The sequence below is a fragment of the Mycetomoellerius zeteki genome, unplaced genomic scaffold (genome assembly GCF_001594055.1).
Source record: "Mycetomoellerius zeteki isolate Tzet28-1 unplaced genomic scaffold, Tzet1.0 scaffold20, whole genome shotgun sequence".
Lineage (NCBI taxonomy): Eukaryota > Metazoa > Arthropoda > Insecta > Hymenoptera > Formicidae > Mycetomoellerius > Mycetomoellerius zeteki.
This window is the reverse complement of record NW_017256957.1, coordinates 3,331,207-3,354,638: the sequence shown is the minus strand read 5'-3', so window position 1 is coordinate 3,354,638 and position 23,432 is coordinate 3,331,207. Positions and strand designations below refer to the sequence as shown.

The following is a 23,432-nucleotide window of genomic DNA, read 5'->3' as shown; positions in this document are numbered from 1 at the left end:
TCAGCAGACAATCATAAAACGGTTGCAAAACTGTTGAGTCTGCTGAACGCAGCCAGTGTGAATTGCTGGATAATACGAAGCAAAATTCATCGGAATCCTGTTTTCTGATTGGTCGTACGACGAAAATCGGATGCAGTGGCTGCGTTCAGCAGAAAAAGCAGGTTTGCAACTGTTGTAGAATTCTTGAATATGATTGGTCTTTCCCTTAGTTCTTTATTGGATCTAAATGTATGAACCAATCATATTCAAGAATTTTACAACAGTTGCAAAACTGCTTTCTCTGCTGAACGCAGCCAGTGTGAATCCAGCAATTAACCTACCGCTTTGCCGGCTCGAACTCGTCCAATGATAGACCGGCTCTATCAGCCCTATGTGATGTGGCGGATGTGTCCATAGCGCGTGCTACTTTCATCAGTCGACTGAGCTTTTTAACCTGAGTAGCCATTAACTTTAACGATTAATATTTAGTTTAAGGCAGAGCAACGTTCGTTTCTGCCAGATTCAGTGGTTTCTTGCAAAAACACATCGAATGAGCCTAATATCGAACATAAGAGAGTTAAACTTGATAATTACCGAAATTTGTTTAAATCCTTCCAACGCAGTGTAATCGAAGTAAAAAGTACAGAATTGTTAAAAATGGTAAGTACAAGTGATTTCCAAATTTCGTTGTAATAGGAATTTATTTTGAGCTGAAATTTCTAATTTTCTTTACTAAACATCCTGCGTCGAGACTAACAACGTGTTTATGCGTAAATGGCACAATTTAGTGTTATACGCAAATAATGCGATTTTTAGAACTGAAATTCGAAATAAATCTTTTTCAAAACATAATGTTAACTCCATTTGCACGTTTTGGTTATAATTGTTTTATAGATAATTGCGTATTTATTTACGAATCTCGATGTTAACCTCCAATTAGGTTGCACGTGGCGCATATTTATTTTAAAAAATGATACAATGGTTACGTTTATACCGTACGTTTAGTCCGCGACCTATACGATAGATGTCTTTGTTTAATATACAGGATAAACAAGGACGTCTATTATATAGGCCGCGGCCTAAATGCACGGTGTAAACGTAGCCATAAATGGAAGTAATGATAATAATCATAGCTTACAGAACGTAGAGGTTAAAGCAGATTAAAAATGCTTAGAATTTATATCAAAATTAAAGGACAATCGCAATATTTTTACTTATAGAATTGGTTATTTTACAGTCGAAGCTTTTCATTCTATTTGAACACGCTGCTGGATATGCCATCTTTCGCGTTAAAGAGTTTGAAGAGATTGGAATGCTGTTACCTCAGGTGGAAGAGTCCGTAACAGATCTATCACGTTTCCGTAGCGTCGTAAGCCTCGTCGGATTTTTACCTTTCAAGTCAGGGTTGTCTGCTCTGGAAAATATCAACAGTGTTTCCGAAGGAATTATGACAGATGACCTGAAGCTCTTCCTAGATTCCAGCTTTGGCGGGTTTGCCAAATCAGATGTTGTTCTTGGTGTCGCAGATCCCAAACTTGGTGCTAATATCACTGAAATCTTGGGTATCAAGTGCGACCATGTCAATGTTGTTCCTGAAATTACGAGGGGAATAAGATTCCACTTTCATAATCTGGTGAATGGTTTTACTCTCAAGAACTCCGTAGCTGCACAATTGGGTCTTGGACACAGTTACTCAAGAGCAAAAGTTAAATTCAATGTGAACCGAGTAGACAACATGATCATTCAGAGTATAGCCTTACTTGATCAACTAGATAAAGATATCAACACATTTAGCATGCGTATGCGGTATGTATAGTATATTCCTTAAATATATTGAAAATAAAATAGAAAATACTTGAAGATAACTTTTTCATTTTGATTTTAGAGAATGGTACAGTTATCATTATCCAGAACTTGCAAAAATAGTTCCAGAGAATTATACATACGCAAGAGTTGCACAAGTAATAAAAGACAGAAAGCAATTAACGGATGAAAAGATGAAAATGTTAGAAGAAGTTGTCATGGACAGTACAAGAGCAAAGGCCATTATCGACGCAGCCAAGTCATCCATGGGAATGGACATAAGTCCAGTTGATTTAATGAACGTTGAGATCTTTGCTGGACGCGTTGTCGCATTGGTGGAGTATAGGAAAAAGATGGCCGATTATTTAACGCGAAAAATGGCAGGAGTAGCACCGAATTTAGCTACTTTAATCGGAGATCAAGTCGGCGCCAGATTAATAGCACATGCTGGATCTCTTACTAATTTAGCGAAGGCACCAGCATCTACCGTTCAAATATTGGGAGCGGAAAAAGCCCTATTTAGAGCATTGAAAAGCCGTGGAAAGTCAAATACTCCCAAATATGGACTCTTGTTCCATTCTACATTTATCGGTCGTGCTGGCACTAAAAATAAGGGTAGAATTGCAAGATATCTGGCAAATAAATGTTCCATTGCCTCTAGAATAGATTGTTTCGCGGAAATACCAACGAAGATATTTGGTGAAAAATTACGACAACAGGTAGAAGACAGACTAGACTTCTTCACAACTGGCAAGGAACCGAAGAAAAATCTAGACGTAATGAAAGAGGCACTAGAAGAAACGGCACAAGTGTTGGCAGCTCAAGAAAAAGAAGCTGAGAAGAAAAAGAAACATGATAAAAAAAGAAGACATGATCTCGAAAATGGACAAGAGAATGGACATATTGAAAACGAAGTAAATGCGTCATTGCAGAAAAAGAAAAAAAAGAAAAAATCGAAACAGATTGATGAATAAAGAAAGATCGCCTTCTATACATGTATGTTTTATAACTGAAATGGGTTAAAATATACTTCTTATATCTAAATTTGTGTCCGAAAATATTCTGAAAAATTTTTACTTTTAGCAATTAATAATTATTTTTTCTTTGTATCAACATAAACTTGTATCTATCAAAGTTATAAATAATTATGTCTATTATTATTAGCATTGATACGTTCTGTATATCCTCTATAGATTTATACATTATAAGTGTAAACATTTATAGTGTCTTTTTACAGTGATACAAGAAAATACAAACATAAAAATTTTAATTTTTTTTAGTATAACTGTGTTTTGCATTGGAGAGACGTATACATTTTTTGTATCAAAGGAAATCTTACACATAAAACTGGGATTACAGCGAACTTAATTACTAGAGATAATGGATGACCAATTGTGTAAATCGTATTCTAAGAAAACAATAAAACGACAAAATTTACAAACGTAAAACAGAAGAAATTTAATGGTTCCTTTTTGCTGCTTTTCCTATTTATATTTGAGGAACAGGAAGAGAGGTAATTGTAATAAAAAAAAAGTAAATGGACATTCATAATATTATGTGTTAATACCAGCACCAATTAGCATTTAATAACGATAAGTCTGCAAAATATAGATATAAATACCTAAACAATAATTATACAATAAAATTATTGGTTCTAGCGTAGTCTCAAGGTCTCAAAAATCAACTGAGCTATTTAAATCGGATCACATATAAATACTATAAGCAATGTATCCTGCCATGATTCACATTGGAGAATTAATAATCGTTGATTGGATTAAATATAAATTTTATATGAACTCGTATTTTTTACACATCACATTCGTTACGTGTATATATATATGTATATATTTTTTTATACGCGCGACTAATATTGATATGTATCAGTATATCTTATAAATTCCAAATATTTATTATACATAATAAAACATTTACAAAATGTATTAAGGATTTCGTTGCCATAAATTTTTATCTGAATTTCAATTTTCAAGTTTTTTTTAAATATTTCATAAAATAAAAATTTAGAGAATTTGTAATGGGGTATCAATTCAATTAATCTTAAATATCATAAACAATATTATCGCGCGTAAATAACAGAAGATTGAGCTACAAATGAAAAATAATAATTTATATTACGCAAAGTATTGCAGAATTCGCCAGCTATAAGGAAATTTCAATAGGTGCGATCTCGCGATTTGTGTTAACTTGTTTTACAAAGGGTTTTATAACACTAAACTGTACATGCACCCCCGTAGTAACACTTAATAATCGATTGATGATTCTCTATGCATTGAATTGACTAAAACAACTTTTCTCTTTTTATATATTTGTACAATATATTTTCATATTTGAAAAATATATCTCCCTGCCTATGTTGTTAAACATCTTGCCTCATAGAAAATGCTCAAATAATGGAAAATGTAAAGGTTTTGCCTTTACATAATTCAGTCTCTGGTACTCGCGGGAAAGTTTCTCTCTAGCGTATGATCTCTTGGAGTCAACTTTAGGGCAAAACTAAACAATTGGATAACTATTCGACACGATATTTTTTTCTATGTAATTACAGAATGGCTTCTATTATATTGATTGCTTCTGAGATCTTCAATATCTCGTAAACTAAAAACTAATACTACATTGTATACTTTTTGTAGAAATAGATAATAAAAACCATTCTTATAACACGTGTCCAGCTTTGCCACTGACTTTGAAAGTTGTTCAACTTGTAAATTTTTGCCTGCTTATTGCTGTTAAAAATCGAAAGATAAATGCCAAGCACCTTTCTCTCTTTTTTTTTATCAATATATATACATCCGATGCATACATAATAATTTTAATAATATAAATTCTTTATCGTAATAGAAAATTTATGCGATAAGTAACTTAAAATATCTTAATATCATGCAGCAAAGATAAACTAAATTAAAAATAACAACGTGAACAGTGATGTGAATGAGATTATATGTATAACACAATAATGGTATATTAATTGCTGCTTAGAATTAATTACAATGTGATAATTCCATAAACATTTATGTTGAAGGATATGCATTATTTCATTGTTAGTAAGATGTAATCAAATGCTAACGATCTTTTGTCGCTCAGTTTATGATAATCATATAATATCATATGTAATAATAAAGATAATAATTTCTTTTAATTCATATTAAAATTACGCAATTAGTGAATCCTTAAACAATATTGGATTGTAATCACGTATGAATTGATGTTGAATCGTGCACAACAGTTTTCCTACACCAATTTTGTGCATAGATTCAATTCAATTCAGTTTTTCACGATAAAAGAAATGCTAAAATATATTTTCCTATCTATACATTTCTTTCTATGAAAGAGAATTAATAATCGTAATTTCTCCTGCCGTAATAATCGTAAAAGGGAAGCACTTATTAATAATATCCGCTAATGATTCATTTTTTCCTCACGCAATTCCTATGCTGCCGTCATTTTTACATACACGTTTTTAATACTACTGCAATAATTATTTTTCATATAGTCTATTTTAATTATAAAAGCATCAACTTTTTCACGCATTGTGTCCATGTTCCAGACAATGTACACATTCTTCCGAGTTTTTTTTTCATAATATGTATATATTTTTATGATACATTTTATCTATAAGGCATAATCCCAATTCTTCCAAGTTTAATATACATTATGTATAAAATACACATACGGCAATAATTCCTGCCAAATTTGTTCCCGCATAACACACAAGTAGTATAATGCATATTACAGAAGTTACACGCATTTTTGCAAGTTACAGGAATGCTGCTTGTCGTCGCCTTTGCATTAATTATTGATTTAAACTGTACCAAGCTGCCTCGCAATAATCAGGAAAAATGATTGATTTGCTTGTATGTTATTTGTTATTATTGTACATTATTCTTTTACTAGATATCGTTTTTCATATTTATATATATATATATATATATAAATATACCAATTGTTAAGAATTTGTATCGTAGTATCGAGATACTTCTTATATAAATAATAATTACAAAATACCGACATGCTTCAATTTATCCTTTCAAATTGTCTTCTGAACACACGTCTTTGACATACAATATTTCCTAAAACACGTTATGCCTAGAGCTGAATGCTAATAGAAAATATTTTGTTATATATAATCGTTTAACGTTGAACCCTGTATAAATTGGAGTCCAGGCGGAAAATGTAAGATTTATTATCGTTAATTTCAATCAATTGAAATAAATAGTGACACGCGTTTCTGCGTAAAGTTTAAATTTTTGCAAATTGTGCCTCGAGACTTTGTGTTCTAGACTGAACATATAATCCTTTATTGGAATGCAGGAAAGAACGTTGCATTATCTGCTGCTATAGGCATATACAATTTTATTCTTACTCATTCGTACTCTAGCAGTTAAATGAGACGGTGTTCAGACTGTAATAGCTAATTTAAAAATCATTTAAGATTTACAGAGATAATTGCGTTTTATCGGACGCTATCTCAATTTATCAATCAGAAAATAATTTTATCAATGCAGTACTTAATAAAAAAGCGACTCTTATAACAATCTGCAAACAGGCCGTTAAGGAATTACTTACGTCCTATTTTGATCTGATGTTGTGGGCTATTGCTAGCCAATTGGTTCATCGTCGGTGCTGGGCCAGTTTGTTTTGTTTTACTACCCATTATGTTATCGAGGTCGATATTCAATCCCGAACCAGCCCAAGTCGAACCGACTTGCGTAGAAGACATCGTATTACTAGATGTTTGATTTCTAGTATTGATGGTTGTAGGTGGAAGAAGATTCGTGACGGGTGACAATCCGACCGATCCTAAATATGACACTAATTTTAATTCATAGCATGCATTGTAATTGTTATCTCATATCTGTATAAGAATCTATGAGTACATATAAATTTTTGTTATTTTCCGGCATATATTTAAAAACAATTTAATATTATATTAAAATTTATAGTAGTAAATTTACTTTATTTAATGCTATATATTGATAAAGCATTTAAATTAATTAAACATTGTGCTACAAAGCAATTTTTTATGTCACATAAAGCTCGTAAATATGTGTTGAACATTTTACTTCTTTCACTTTATGAAAAATGAAATGCTTTCAATGTTTTTAATTTTATGGAAAATTAAATACCAACAACATACGATATATACATTGTATAATTTATATATAGACGGGTTATCAACTAAAAAATTACATTGATAACAAAAGCTTTCTTATATTTAAATTACACACATAATCCATTTCTATAATTTGTAATTTTTACAAACAGAAAAATGAAAAATTAATTCTAAAAGCAAAATATATTCTGCGTGAAAATATATTATAGACACAATATTTATATAAATGATTGTAATACTGCAAAAATGAAAAGTTCTGTGTAACAATATTGTATAATGATTGAATCTCGATCAATCTACACACTTAAAAGTAGAGCTTATAATCAAATCAATGAAGGATAACACTTTCGCGTTTAGAGCCCTGCAGTTTGCATCGTGTTCGCCGTTAACGACGTTCTGTGATAATAGAAGCCATTCTCTTATTTCCATCAAGGGTTCAGACAATTCGTCGATGATAGCATCCTTCGGCACTGCAATAAGTACAGATCCGATATTTTCTGTAACGGCTAGTCTCACTGGCGCTTCATTGTGATTCCTCACTGTCCACAGAAGCTCCAGTATTTCTTTGCCCATCTTTGATGCCATTGGACAATTTTGCGCCGCTAACATTATGGCAGACAACGTTTTCAGGAAACGTAACAATAAAATATTTTCCTGATCCGAATAAATTCTTAAGCTATTAAGCTTAAGGATATCACGACGGCCAAAGCCGTGCAAAAGCGGATAGAAAAATGCAGATGCTACATTTCCAAAGTGATTAATATGTAATTTGGGAGACTTAGTATTATGTGCAAATCGTCTCGTACGCGACGCAATTCTTTTATCGACAATTTCTTGCCAATTCATAGATTGATCTCCCAACGCTTCTAGATCAATATCGAAGTCTTCGTTGTACCATACTTGTTGCCTTTTATTTTCTTGTGTATCGATAAAAAGCGATATGCGGCTTGGAATTCGTTTTTTCTTAATCATCGTATCTACAGTAACGTCGGTGTTATCTGTGTCTTCAATATCTATTTTTGATAACTGCCTGGCAGATTCGGCCAATATATCCAGAAACAATAAGCGATGACTCAGTGAGTACTTTCCAGTGTCTTCGTAAAACTCTTTACAAAGAAACTCGGCGCATTCCTTCGGACGCACAGTTACAATCGCTACGCAACATTTGAAAATCACAAGTTCAAAATTCTCCATGTAAGACTGTTGTTTCAACGTGACAAGAAGCTGTAAGAGTTCTATCGCGAAAGATACATCGTCGTTTGGTAGCTGTGTTAATATTAGTTCTTCACAGACCAGCAAGGATTCAGAAAAAACATCAGGATTGGAAAAAGTACGTTCGTCCGTTAAATTATCACGCAAATCCCGTAAGTACATCGGGCGTACCTTACTGGACGATTTGTCGTCATTCATATCATAAGGGACTAAGTCATCGTCACTATCCAGATCTGAATCGCCATCGCAATTTGGTTTTGCCTGTTGATTCGTTTCATTCTTTTTTGTTAGATTATTTTTTATTGCGCTGGTTTTCGACAGGCGTGTATTCTCTTCAATTTTTTCGTTTAATAGATTTTCAACAGTGGGTAAAATATCGCAGTCAACGCCTAATTCATAGATCTTCTTGCTACTCATAGAATCGAAAACAATATTTCCGATATTTGTTAAATCATTGCCTCGCTCGTATTGATCTTTTACATGTACAATTGTTGCAAGCATATTTAGATCCTTTAGAGATTGAAGTAATTCTAATACTTGCGCAGGCATGGTATCGTATTCGAACTTTAATTTCGGTGCGTTTTCGGTATTACATAAAGAATTTATGCAAATCTCGGCGACGATCATTCCCATCGCTCTTAAAGTTATGTTTGTACACTCGAGATGAATAGATACTCCAGAAAGCAACAGTTTTTGACACTGATCTCTTTCAGTACGACTTAAAAAATCTTTACAAGTTTTTATAGATAGAACAATCAACTTTGTAATGTATTCGTGCTGTTCCACAGATACGTGATTCAAAATACTTTTATCCCTCCAAATTTCTAAAAGCTTAATTAATAATTCTGATAAAATATTATTTTCATTCGAAAAAGATGATAGATAAGAGATCAAGTTTATAAGCAGATTCTTGTCCTCGTAATAACGCATTAAAGGAATTTTGGTTGTTAAAATATATTTCCAATTCGGTTCTATTAATAAATTTCCAAAAATGGGACGTACACCGAGTTTAGAATCGCAATGCTTCAAGAATAAAACAGCTATGTATTCAATAGCGGCCGAATCCAATTCGCGAAATATATCTTCGATTAAACGTCGCTCGTTCTTTTTATTTTCGAGACACCATTCTTCTACAATGTCGGCAAATAACGTAAAATCGTATGGTTTCAAGCTAACTACGATCTTGCTGATTAAAAATGAGAGTACAGATGTTCTTAGTTTAATATCATATCTATATAATTCATTAATAAACGATATCGCACAAGATATATGAAAACAGAGTATTTTCACATAAACTTGCGGTGTGTAAGACTTAGGCGTGTTGAACTGCAGTTTATTTGATACACGACTAGGCAAGGAGATCAAAATTTGTATTGTATTTTGCAAAGTTTGATCAAGTTCTTCCTTCTGCATGTGAGATCGCACTTCGTCTCTACATGCGTCTAATATCCCCGAAAATATCGCTTCGCTCTTTAATAGATTGTTCAATAACATTGAAATAACATGAGTCTTCTTCTCATCTTTGGACTCATTTAAAGCAGTAATTAAAGCTCTTAAAGCTTCCGATAATATGAAGATCGTTGCACCATCGATGATTATCAATTTGTCGATCGAGGGATCCAGGCCATCTTCACTTAGTGGCCAATCACGATCAAATTTACCGATTATTTCTTCCAAAATTCTTCCGTACAATATGGCATCCACTTTCGCATCAAAATCAATACCACTGTATTTTTGAGGAGTAACAGGCCCTGGTAAAAATCTGATGTAGTTCGAAATGGACGATCTTATTCTCTCCAAATCAGCATAACTTTTAATATCGCACATGGTACATAATACTTCCAATAATTGATTGGCGGCATTATTGGAGAGATTCTCGATTGATACATCGTTTTCTTCGTACTTACAGGCTGCAAGGAAAGACTGTCTTGTGGGAATTACATTAGCTTCAAACTCCGAGAATATATATTTCACGCAAAGATTTCTTTTACGAAAACGTATGCAACAACGATTTAAAATTCTTATATTTACTATCTAATAACTAATGTATAATTAATAATATTAGAGCAGTTTAGAAATATTTTAATACGTTTATATTGTTTAATCTCGGGATCTGTACAATATATGCATCTTATTATGAAAATATTATGTTATGTATAATTTATAGTTACAATGAAATATTGTTAATAAAATTTGTACTAATCGTATAATTAAAGAAATTAATCAAATTACGCTTCTAACTGCATACATACTCACCTGCATAATTGACGGTAGATGTGTTGTTCATTCCCATGAAAATGTTCGAATTATTTGGGCTGTTTATTCGCCCATCAGGTAACCTCATAGCTGGGGCATTCAAACTATCCAAGTCCGACAAAAGATCCGTATTTGACGTCACTAAAAGAAATAATACCAAATTATTTTCAATAATAAATTATAGTAAAAATTCACACTATCACTTGTTAAATTAAGCTTCAAAGTTTCTGCGCGATTATTTCTACAATCTAATGACGCATACATGATTCCTTACCTGTGTTGTTATTTGTGATTTGATTATTGAGACCTTGTGGTGATAAAGTATCAAATAAATCATTAGACGTCTTTTGAATAGCGGGGGTTCCAGTAAATGCCGTTGTGCCTGCTGTTTGCATCGTATTGGCGTACATTGCATTACTATTGTTCATATTATTCGCTGTTGGATTATTTATAGTTGGTATTGTTACACCCATTAGATTAATTTGCGATTGCGGCTGACTTGAAGTATTAGATATAGCGACATTATTAAAGGCAGATGTGAAATCGGCAAATTCATCGTTACTATCTTTCGTCTTAACTGTCGCGGAATTATTAAACGCACTAGTAAAATCGCCAAAATCTGCGTTTGCATTTTGCGATTGAGCAAATGATTGAGTATTCGCTCGTGGATTGAAATCATCATCTTCTAATCTATTATTATCATTTTGTGATTCAAAAATGTCGTTTAATATATCATTTTTGGTCTTCTGTTGATTTTTCGGCGATGATAAACTACTATTTTGTTGTACCGGTGCACTATTCTGCAAACAAAAGGATACGTACAAATTAATTTATAATTATCAGGTATACACAGTTACATGTTTAATTATACATCATAGAACAACAGCAAAATAAAACTCATTCCTTGAACTTACATTAGATTTCTCTTTTCCATAATTCACTGCTGCTCCAAGATCTACTTTTTTGATAGTTCTTGTTGTCCGTGCCGGGGATGTATTTGTAGAAGGTATCGATGTTTGAGCAGATTTACCAATTTGATTTATATTATCCAACGTATCTCTATATTCTCTTCCGCTTTTCTTTGGGCTAATATCATTATCCGAGTCTTCTCTTTCGCCATCATCACTGCAATATAAAAACATAAAAATTAGATAAAAAAAAATTTCCTCCAATTATAGCACGTTTCTTTTTAAACTTTCACATACAAGAAACGCGAATATTAGGTGAGTACCTATTATTTGCGTCCTCAAATCCTTTTCCGCGATTGTCCCAGTCGTTATATGTTTCTGCGCCAGATTTATTCCACTTAGGATTGTCCATCCATCTATCGCCACCCCCAAATCTCATTCCCATCGCTTCGCTCGATAAGCCAACGTATTTATCTTTATTTTTCTTAGCCTTTTTCCTCTCCTCCCTAAGTTTATCATCGTCTTGGATAAAATCAATTAATTCCTTAACTTTATGTCTAATGTTTATTCCTTGATCTTTCCCGAATTCATCGATGCAGGTATAATTTTCTAAAGACCTGAGGTCATAGATGTGCTCGCGTGACGATGTGACGACCCGTTCCGAGCCATTACGAACTAAGTAATTAAGGAGAAGCAATGACTGTGAAAAAATAAAGATTAATGAAGTAAGCTAATAAAGTACGAAAAGTAAAACGCATTATATTCATGAGCATTTTGTTCACTATTTTATATAACGATCCTGCCTTCGATATCTTCTCTATATATAAAGTTTATTATTTTTTTTTTCTTAAATGTGATGCAATAATTGCAAGGAAAACGATACCTTGTACGTTCGTCGCCAATTTCGTTTATTCTCTTGCAACATCCTTTTCCAGAGCATGGACATCACTTCTGGAAATTGCTCGTACGTGAATGTGGCCTGAGCCAGTTCTTGCATCATTGCCCCTTAAAAAGTAATGTATCCCGTATAATTAATTTACAGGTGTTCCATGTAAAAAGTACACGATGAAACTATATTGCCGGAAGCACAGATCGTACCTGTGGGACCCCATGCATCGTCATTAGTTGCCTCCCGAACTTTGGCCTCTGTTTCCGTATAATTCATTACGACATTGGTCCTACAAATACAGTATTTCATTGTAATGTATTTTCGCACGTGCAAATGTGTGACGTGTGCAAAATCATAAATTATCCGTTATTAAATTAAAGACATGTAATAACGTCATATTATACTCGTCATATCGCGAATTACTCGATAATAATTCCCGCAAAAAAAAACCGATAAAGCCGTGTAATATCTATCGCGTGTATGTGTTGCATGTACACGGAACAAGACTGTATCATATCTCTGATCACACAGTTAGCTTTTACAGCTGGATCATGCAAACACGAAAAGATTACAATGATGATCTTCCTATTATTAACGTTACACTCTTTACAAAGAATAATTAAGTATAGATACAGTAACGATCTCCCTTCCCTTTCTTTTTGCCAACCTTAGTTTGGTGTGCAAACACACATAGCGTACGTGCAAAGCGCATTCATGCGAGAACAAAAGTGCATAGAGCCGTGAATTACGTAAATAATTACAGTTTAAAGCCATTATGTAGCTTTGCGAGTATCTCATGCGGCTTTCTATGCCGGATCGTAATTAGAGATTAATTTATCAAGATTATTAGTTCGCAAATTAATGTAATCAACACTACTCGTGAATTTAATTAATTTATTAAAATTATTAATTCAATACAACGCTGTATATCGACCATATCGTTTTAAATGAGTATAATTAAGTACGAGATTGTAAAAAATGTCTATATTACAAAAGTTGATATAAATATTTTTCGCAATTTCATACTCAATCATATTTATCAATTTAAAACAAGTTAATAAAATTAATTATTAATTTATTATTAATATAATATCAATATAATTATAATTATTAATTTATTACAGGGTTGTCATAAATTCCTAATTTTCTAAAATTCCATAACTTTTCCATGATTTCTAGACAAAATTTCATGATTTTCCCTGACCTTCAACAATACTTTGAAATTTTGTTATTTTCGTCTTGACTTGAAAACCGTTAAATATTTTGTTGAGAAATCGATTTAATATAGCAATGTAAATTACTATTGATGTTGCTGACACTGTTTGCATTTTTAATCGTTAAGTTAATAGTATTCCAAAACTGCATAAGTGTAATGTACATACATATATTAAACTTCTTTAAAGCCCAGAATTATTTTCCAAAAAAATTTTGAAAAATTCATTGACTTTTCTCTGATTTTTCTAATCGTTTTGAATATTTTTGATAATTCCCTGATTTTCAGTTATATGGCAACCCTTAATATCTTTTGACATTCCAAAAAAATATATCAAAATTTTATCTGGAGAATGTAATTGTTAAATAAAAAATTAACAATTATTAATTATTATTTCAAAGATATTAATAATTACTCATTGTTAGTATCAGTGCATTACATCTAGTATAAAATTTTAAATAGATTCATATTCTCTTTATTACTTTCACTTATATTTATATAATATCGCTTTCAACAAACAAACGTACAAAATAAAAATATAAATAGAAATTCAGCTTTGGTTTTATACCAAAAAACAAAATATAGAAATGAAACTTCGCAAAGATACATTTACAAATTTATTTTTGTAGTTTGTACAGAAAAATTGTATTATTTTTAGTAAATAAATCGTCACAGAGTGGTTGTTTAATTTTAATAACTAAATAACATTTTAGCTTTCAACAAATAAATATACAAAATATACAAATATATACAATATATAAAGATTTAATTTTGCTTTTGTATTAAAAGATAGGATATAGAAATTAAATTTCGCAAAGATAAATTTGAAATTTTTCTTAGTTTATACGGATTGTATTTTTTTATTGTTAATATTTCCATTCAAGTAAATCGACAAAGTAGCCGTGTAAATTTGATAACTAAATAATAATACATTTATCGAACCTTATCTTTATAAATATTGGCAGAAGCTAGTAACGACGGTCTTCATACTCCGATACGAAGAATGGAAGGATATGAAAGAATATATTTACGAGTCGAAGACTTTCGTAATTCTAAACGAGTATTCAATCACGAACGATAAGAATCGGAATGTCATATCGCGTGAATAAATTTCTCTAACGTACCTCGCGTGCTTGAGGCAATAAGTGAGTTTACTTTATCAATCACAAGTACGATTGAGTAAGAAATTGTGAATCGAGAGGATACAATTCGGTAGGAAGTGAAGCAAACTGAAATAAGCTAGCGAATTCTGTGTTCGAGATCTCGACGTTAAGCAAAATATTCGGCGAGAAGATATGCACGAAACGCACGAAAAATAAGATATTTAAATGGCGCGAATTTTTAAAATACCAATTTCTCCCGCATTTTTCTTTACGTTAATTCTTAGATTCTTAGCGAGGCGTTCTAATCTTCGATTCTATTTGTGTCTAAATTCTAAACAGAATCGTAAGGTTCGTAACATATTCCTGTAAGATTTGTAAAAATTTTTAAGTGCTTATACCTTTATACAATATTTTGTGCAGACAGCTTCTTACTAGCCATAAAATTTGCAAGAAATCGTAGATATTTACGAATAATCGTACGTCTTACAATACGTATGCATAAAATTAGAATACTAATCATAAGTTCTTATACAAGTTTTACGAGAATATGTTACGAGTCTTACGATTCTGTTTAGAATTGACTCATTAAATATCGAATGCAAAGAAAATAATTTGAAAAGCAAGGAAAAGAATAGGCCCCGAAAATCAGGGAGCAGAATTTCGCGAACAGCGTCGATAAAATAAATACGTGCCCATCAGAGGAAAGTGGCCGGGGAGAGGAAGAGGGGGAGACCCATGCCATCCATCATCAATTCCACGATTGTTTTCGCATAGTATATCGCACACCTCCCTATCGAATCTCAAGGTCGCGTCATAAAATTATCCACGTCGTTCCAGTTTTACGAGTCTCTCCCTCCTCTCCTCTCGCTCCGAGAATTTTCGAATGTAACGTCATCCGTTCTCACTCGTGATACGTGACGCGCGTGACACGTTCTCGAGGACGATTCTCACGGAGCGTGTCGCGCACGATTTTTCAACTAGCACATGATCGCTCGAGGACCATCGAGTTGGAAGTGCGAGAAGCCGAGAAAAACGCAGTACAGAAATGTGCCTGAGAAACATAGGCAAGGCAAGGTTAGAGGCAAGATATCTCGGGATTAGCGTGGACTTACGCCTTGTCCATCAGCTCCCGCACTTTCCACATGTTCATCATGTTGCTGTTGTCACTGCGCGACGGCTTTCTGGCGTACGATCGTAACCCTCGACACGCGGGTACTCTCTTGACAAGATCGTTATCGGCGGTACGTTCGCTGAACGTTCACCAGATGTTTTCCGGAGCATCTGATAACCACGACGGCTGAACAGAACGTCACCAGGCGGTAGCCATGTTATCCCTTCTACGTTTGCATGCACCTCGTCGTGGTCACAGGTGTCTCCCGTGATCGCGCCACAAATGGCCACAAACTTCTATATACTACTAGAGGGTGTGTCGGTTGTGTGCGATTCACTTTAGAGTGGGTATAAGTAGTGTCCCTAAATACAGAGTCTGGCCAAGATCCCACAAAATGGCGTCTATAAGTGGTGGGGGTAAATGTTTGAGTGCGTGCACTCTGCACTTTTCACTTTCAGTGCACGAGGACGAAAGTTATTTAGGTTATTTATAGGGTACACACCGTACACACGATGCCTTCTTGTTGCATTTCAAAGTGCAATAATTCGTCAAAAAAACATTATTATATGTCTCGCATTCCAACGGACGTTAAAAGAAGAAACGAATGGGCGAATCTAAATTTGTGCAATTAAGATGCTACCGTAAAAAAACACTATTTTTTGTTAACGATGAAACATTTCAATATTTTTGTGCAATGGAAATTATAATAAGAAAATATTTACCATATGTTAAAAATACGTCGACTAATTTTTTAGAATTTTATATGAGGGAAATGCAGAACATTACATGTAATAAAATTATAAATTGCCATAATTTAATGTTAAAAATAAAAAAACGCTTTATCATATATAGAGTACGTATTTCATGCAAGCGACAATATTTAACCAAAACATATAATAGCAAAACCATGGCAATGCATTCTCTTATTAAATAATATTGTTATATAATAATAAAGCGAGAATAACTTATTTACAGTATATGAATTGCAATAAATATTTTACAATATTTCATGTTTTTAGTTCTTTAAATAAGCGCGCGATTTATCAACGTTTTCATTGGTAACGCCATTGTGTGTTCGCGCTGACGTGACCCAATCAAAAGAGATACATGACTTGACCAGACTCTGTATTTAGGGACACTAGGTATAAGTAGAGACATTGGGTGCGTTCAGCAGAACGTTTGTTTTGCAACTGTTGGAAGTTTCCTTCGCGCTAATTGGATCATATTTTTAGATCTAGAAGAATGGTCCTATCTCAGCAGACAATCATAAAACGGTTGCAAAACTGTTGAGTCTGCTGAACGCAGCCAATGAACCTTATTTTGATTGGATAAGTTAAATTTCTAACGCGCTGCGACACTGCATAACGCCTCAAAATTCCCTAGATGGTCATCCTCGACTCGCATCGAATTTATTTGGGTGTTATGACTGTCAGCGTGTGGTATCACTACCGTTTGTCGGATTCAACATGTAGGTACGCGTTTAAATTGCTCGTTCTTCCATATACACAACGATGGCAGATTTTAACGACGGGGTGGATGGAAAGCTAGCTTTTAGAATGCGAAAAGTCAATCCCGAGCAATTTCACACGCTTGTAAAAATGCATCTGTCCTTCGAACTGGATCTTAACACAGAAGAGTAGGTGATAACGTTGCACGACTATCCGTTTTCCTTGCATGATTGGTATACCGTTGACACTGACAGACAAGATCTAATTTTCATTTTCTATTTTGCCTGTTTTATATAACGGCTATGACAATTGGCTTATTAATCGTAAATGATGATTTATAAATTGTTCTCTATTATGACGAAACTCATTATAAAATATAAGTGTAATTTAATTATATAATACGCTGATAATATCTTGATCGATCCTTCTTTAGCAGTGACGGTATTACTGAGAAAGCAAGATTGAAGAAGTGGGGTCTTTTAAGCTTCACCAAGAAATCTAAATCTTCAGTCAATTTAGAAAAGGGTACAGAAGGTGTTATGTTATCTGAAAACGGTATAAATCATTTGACGCAACTGATAGATTATCTGTCTAAGGAACAAAGTAAGTAAATATATTAGATAATGGAAAATTCAAGAATGGAATTAAATATAGCTTTATTTTCATCCTATAGACATCATACAAGAGGGAATATTCCGACGGACTGGAAAATTAACAAGGCAGCAGGATTTAAAAACAGCTATGTCTCAAGGTGTATTTTTAGATCTTGATGATGGTAGATTTAGTGTACACGATTGTGCCTCTGTGTTAAAAACGTTTCTGGCAGAACTATCTGAACCACTCTTAACGGATTTACATTATCCAGCGCATTGCCAGATTGCTGGTAATTAAAACAAAGCATATAGTTTTACATATGATGTGTAAAACATATTTACTATGGTCCTATTACTTGCAGAATTGTGCAGTTTGGATGCAAAAACAAACCATGCAAGACTATTAAGTTCCTTACAATTGCTGTTGCTGCTTTTGCCACCTCCTAACAGAATTTTACTGAAAGCTATTGTTACCTTATTGAATAAGACGGCGAGTTATGAGTACAGTAACAAAATGAACAGTGACACGCTAGCCACTCTCTTTACACCTCATTTATTGTGTCCACGAAAACTGTCACCTGAAGCTTTGCATATCAATTCTCAGAATCTGTCGTGTCTAGTTGCATTTATGATTAGAAAAGGTATAGAACTATTTGAGATTCCACCAAAATTGGCTACAGATATAAGAGCATATTGGGTGGAACAAGAAAGAAAATTGCTGAGCCCTAAGAAGACTGATGTAAGTTTCAAATTTAAAATGATACTCTGTCCTATCCTTGCGCAATATGATAAAAGATTTACAATTACAGTTAAACGAGTCAGTACCAGATGCAACTAGTACAGCCCATACTGTGTTCAGTTTTGTCGATCGTAAGTTGACAGCGAAGGCTAATTCTACGCAAGATACACAGGCAGCCTTGGCACAGCTATACGCTCATATACAAGCCATGCCGGAATCTGCCAAAAAGCGGCGACTCATAAAACAATTTAACAAGGAAAATGGACAAGGTACACCCAGACACGTAAAGAATTGCAAAACTAAAAGTCTTGGAGATTCCATTAAGAAGCACATCTTTCAAAAGAAAATCCTAGGCCACAAGAAATTCGTTGACATTAATATCGGATGCAATATCACTAGATCAAGCAGTGAAGAAAATATATTGTCAACGGTTAGTTTCCTTACAATCTTCATCTTTCTATAGAATATTTTTTGTTAAATGTTTATTATTTGTTTGTGTATAACAATAGCATGTTTATCACTTTTATCTATTTTTCTTTTGTTCTTAGCAAATCAAATGACGAACTTAGCACGGAAAACTGTGATACAACTAATAACGATCTTTTACATGCCAAACACATGAATAGTATAGATAGTATTAAGAATGAAACTTTGACAAGTTGTAGAACAAGAAAGATAACATCAATCAATGAATCTACAGATACGAAAGATGAATTGGATGGAAAAAACGCACATGATACAAAACAGGACTTGGGTTCTGTCGAACTCAGTTTGAGTTCAAGTTTACAAGAAATTAATGTAATGGTTAATGAGGATAGTCACTCTGACACTGATAAATTAACACGACCATTTAGTGAGCCACCTAACTTGTATTCCACTCACAATAATTTAATGGATAATAGTGAATTCGTGCGGCGAAACTCGGAATCCGTCCTCACATCTATTGCAACATCAAATGTGAAAAGCTTTCCTTCAAAAACTTGTATCTCGAATGTAAAATCATCCGAAACTACTTTGAATGTTGAATCACACGTTGAAAATGCATGTACACATAATTTACAGTCTCCGATGGTAAAAAACAGATTCAGGAATGTGTATGCCGTTCATACATCGACGCCATCGAGTTTATTACGAAGCTTGGCAACTAACGACTATATCTTGACTCCTATTACTAACAATGATAGAAGCATGAGTCCGATTACGCAAAGCGCAACAAAGATGACGAAAGCCATGCAGGTATGTAAATTGAAAATAATATATTTCTGTATAAAAATATATATGTAATTAAAAAATACTGAAATATTGAAATAAATGTCAAATTAAAATTGTAACATAACATAAACTTAAAAATATATGAATTTTTAAATTTGTAATAGGAAACTATGATGACTCCTCGCTCCAGGAAGCCTGTAATGATTGTTTCAACTTCGAATCTATGCAATCTCGTCACTGGCAGCAATAGTTGCGATTTATATGGATCAAATCTAGATATGGTTAGTACAATAAATAATTGTGCTTCCATTTTAGAGGAATCCCAGACATACAGCAGTACAGACAATGCGTTAGCTTACACAAAAGAAGTCGAGAATAAAGAAAACAGATTAGACACGCTCGAGAAACATAGCTGTATACAATCCGTTGCAAACTGTTGCGCCTGTACGCAACAAAGTTCAATGTCCATAACGAGCACGTTCAGGGAATATCTGTTGTCAAGAAGTGTATTAACCGCCAGTCCTGTCGATCTTAGTTTTACATCACGGACAGGAGACTTTGAGCAATCGGAATCCGATTTGAATATATTAAATGACGATACATTGTCTGATAGTTTACTGTGTTGCTTGGATGGTAATCAACCAGAATCTGACACTTCCGGCATTGCGTCTGGCAGCACGAATAGTGCAAATAATTCCACTGAGAAAACAGAAGAATTGTCTTCTCCGAGAAAACGAGGGACTAGCTTACAACGAAATGATTCTAAAAAATCCGTGAGAGAAAGTGTAGTCAAGAGCACAAGAAGCGAAGAGTGCAAACATAAACTGCGCGACGAGTCGACATTAAAGCCAGCAAAAATGGAAGATAGCTTTCAAGAGACATCATTTTAAGCTATCCATACAAATTATTTAATTATTAGTATTAATATATCGTTAAGTTTAAATAGATTTCTCTGTACGTTGTATACTAAGGCTAAGGAGAGTTGCCAATTAATTTAAGTTGATCAGTATGACTTTATACAGAGTTTCACATAATTGGACAGAGCTATTTATTTAAGGCAACTTGAATAGAAAAAATGTCAGAAGGAAAATGAAATGATTTTAGATACTTCATATTTCTATGTTACTTTCATAAATTTTTGTGCATAAGCGCTATTATAAGGTGCAGTTGCGCTTAAAGTAAAACCCTGTATTTTTAGGTGCACTAATTAATGCAGCTTTTCTGCTTTATAAAAAATTATAAATTTATGTTCATATATATATATATATATACACATATAAATCGTTAGTTTAGAAATTTATTTTATCTGATTACAAAGATATTTATTACATATTCATGATAATTTTTGGGCATAACTTTATAATAGTTTTTTGTAAAGGAGGAAAAATTTGCATCTATTAATGCATTCAAGAATATGGAGTTTTATTTTAAAAAAATGCGACTGCATTTTGTAACGCATGAAAGTAACGCAGAAATGTGAAGCATCTAAAATCATTTTATTTTATCTTATAATATTTTTGCTATCTCCGTTTTCAAATTACAGTTCCACTTAGTTGCGTGGAGTATTCTATATATAATTTTGTCTCGAATATAAATTTATTATCCAACAATAACTGGATTATTTATTCCATTTATGTGGAAATTAAATCGTTATTAACTGTGCATACGGTGCAAGATATTTAAAAGAATTTCATTTCTCTTTTGTGACTATATTGATAAAGACGTTCGTAAAAGCTGTGTATTGCTATAAAATGCAACAAAATATTTTTTTAGTTCATTTTGTAATCATCAAATTGCACAATACATAACGATACGCTTTGATATCAAGTGTAATTATTATCTTTATGTATCTTAAATAAATAATTTATGCAACGCAAAGTTCAAAATATTTATAAATAAAATAAACTATATAAGAAACAACTCACATAATATAGCATTTAATTGTGATCGTATGAGAATTTGAGTATCTTAACATTATTCAAGATTAATCTATATTATATGCTATTTATGTAAAATCATGTAAATCTAACTAGGACACATTATCTTTTTTGTTCTTAAAATATAAGATATATGATAGCGCTTTTCAGAGATATTTTATAACTTTATAAACATTACAGATGGTCTGGAAGTAATGATATTGTAAATCTCATGTGATAGTTATATTTAATTAACGTAAATTAATTAGGTAAATTTTTGATACAAAAAGAAATATGTACATTTATACGTCAGTACATATCATCGTGACTTAAATCTGGTATATACGCAAAACCTCGCTCCTTCAGAGCTTTGTTTATTCGCTTTTTCTGCTCCTGCTTAGACTCTTGCTCGCGCCTCTGAGCATCCAAAATTTCATCCACTGTCACCTTTTTCAACGGCAACACTTTTTCCTTCTCTATATCCTGTAATATGGATATATTCATTAATTGAATACTGTACAGGATTATTAGTGTTTATTAGCAGAATTATAACAAATATTTTTCTGTTTGTGAAACGCTTACTATTTCTCCTAAAAGCACAACATTCTCTCCTCTTACTATGAAAATACCTCTCGGAATGTCACCATACTCTTGACCAACATGAATTCTTTCAATGGTACTTTGAAGTACTATATTAGCAAATTGATCGACACTTTTAAGATAACCAATTAACGTTCTGCCATCTCTCAATAAAACCATAAGTTTTTCTAAACAAGAAGTAAATGTCATAATTGAAACATATTGATATCTTTAGAAATAAGAATATAAATTCTTCCGATTTTAGACATATTATGACTTTGTTACATTCAATAGTTTACATACATTTTGAGTTCATAATTTAACAAGTTTTATTTTGTTAAAGAATACAATTATCATTGTTATCAATTAATAATATATTGTCATTATTAATGTAATTAAAATTATTAATTTGTGTCATTCTGCGACACGTTCATTGCAAGCTATGACCAAGTGACAATAATAATAACGAAAGTGCGAAAGATCGTAATAACAAAAAGTGCACGTGAGTGTGTTCAATCACATAAATCACATAAAACAGACAGATACGTACTTTCGAGTTCTTCAAGTAGCGATGCTGTTCCCGGTGGCAACTCATTAGTTTCATTCATTTCACCTGATTAAACGAAATTAACAAACGAATCGAATCACGAAAACACTTGCTATGGATATTATTTTTGTTAAATAATACTTCGCTTTTACTGCCTTAACAAAATCATTTGTCTAAACAATGCTTGTCGCGCTACGAGACCTGTGAAATAGAGAACTAATTGACGATGCAATGAGAATACCGGTAATATCGATTGCGCTTTTTTCTTCACTCAGTCAATAAATGAAGCTGTTTTATCGATGTGTATCCGAACTTTTACGTTACAGAATGCAGATGGTGATCGTGTCACGTTACATTTCGCGGTAAAAGCACGGCGGTCGAAGAGTGAAGAATGAAGATCGGTTTCGCATCATCGCGTGCGGCCCTGCAAGCTTTTAATTCGAATAAATCCGAGTTGACGAGGAGTTGGGCCTTTTAACATTCCAACGATAACCGCGTGAGTTAGAAAATATTCTTGGCCGTTTCCCTTCGTTATTTCTCTCCTCCAATTTAGACTGACTTTCACGCTCGTCGGTTAACTCGAAGGAATTAATCATTTCAAATCACGTACGTAAATTGCGATTTTAATCGATCTCTATTTATCTCCTGAATAATGGCAGCGACTCTTGTTTCATTTGCGTATGATTTTATTTATTTCTATTTAAATGCGTGCACGTATCTAGGGCTGCGTTCCGTTTCACGCATGATGCGCATGATGCATCATTTATTCTTGCACTGAAAAAAAAGATTGGCTGTT

General features: G+C 33.1%; 4 protein-coding genes across 6 annotated transcripts; 2 read left to right on the top strand and 2 right to left on the bottom strand.

Annotated features, from left to right (window-relative positions):
- Window positions 1-468: 468 nt before the first annotated feature.
- Nop56 (Nop56 ribonucleoprotein) lies at window positions 469-3,709 on the top strand. Its single transcript, XM_018447313.1, has 4 exons — window positions 469-639; window positions 1,217-1,785; window positions 1,865-2,778; window positions 3,063-3,709. Exons 1-3 carry the CDS (start codon window positions 637-639, stop codon window positions 2,754-2,756), a joined length of 1,464 nt encoding a protein of 487 aa, XP_018302815.1. The 5' UTR covers window positions 469-636; the 3' UTR covers window positions 2,757-2,778; window positions 3,063-3,709.
- Window positions 3,710-7,171: 3,462 nt separating this feature from the next.
- lqfR (clathrin interactor lqfR) lies at window positions 7,172-15,885 on the bottom strand. The gene is made up of 8 exons (XM_018447311.1): window positions 15,604-15,885; window positions 12,385-12,464; window positions 12,170-12,291; window positions 11,610-11,986; window positions 11,293-11,503; window positions 10,653-11,178; window positions 10,379-10,519; window positions 7,172-10,032 (listed from the first exon to the last, which is right to left on the bottom strand). Exons 1-8 carry the CDS (start codon window positions 15,642-15,644, stop codon window positions 7,202-7,204), a joined length of 4,329 nt encoding a protein of 1,442 aa, XP_018302813.1. The 5' UTR covers window positions 15,645-15,885; the 3' UTR covers window positions 7,172-7,201.
- Window positions 15,886-17,064: 1,179 nt separating this feature from the next.
- Window positions 17,065-20,658, top strand: LOC108722251 (rho GTPase-activating protein 19). Of its 3 annotated transcripts, XM_018447244.1 has the most exons (7): window positions 17,065-17,238; window positions 17,484-17,653; window positions 17,724-17,933; window positions 18,006-18,382; window positions 18,453-18,827; window positions 18,887-19,618; window positions 19,759-20,658. In XM_018447244.1, the coding sequence occupies exons 1-7, from the start codon at window positions 17,114-17,116 to the stop codon at window positions 20,482-20,484; spliced, it is 2,715 nt and encodes a 904-aa protein (XP_018302746.1). In that variant the 5' UTR covers window positions 17,065-17,113; the 3' UTR covers window positions 20,485-20,658. The 3 variants fall into 3 exon arrangements, with proteins under 3 accessions (XP_018302746.1, XP_018302745.1, XP_018302744.1); XM_018447243.1 differs by lacking the exon at window positions 18,887-19,618 and having other exon boundaries at window positions 17,487-17,653; window positions 18,453-18,812; XM_018447242.1 differs by lacking the exon at window positions 18,887-19,618 and having other exon boundaries at window positions 18,453-18,812.
- A 1,028-nt stretch (window positions 20,659-21,686) lies between these two features.
- Window positions 21,687-22,837, bottom strand: LSm1 (U6 snRNA-associated Sm-like protein LSm1). The gene is made up of 3 exons (XM_018447245.1): window positions 22,640-22,837; window positions 22,093-22,277; window positions 21,687-21,993 (listed from the first exon to the last, which is right to left on the bottom strand). The coding sequence occupies exons 1-3, from the start codon at window positions 22,695-22,697 to the stop codon at window positions 21,820-21,822; spliced, it is 417 nt and encodes a 138-aa protein (XP_018302747.1). The 5' UTR covers window positions 22,698-22,837; the 3' UTR covers window positions 21,687-21,819.
- Between the last annotated feature and the right edge of the window lie 595 nt (window positions 22,838-23,432).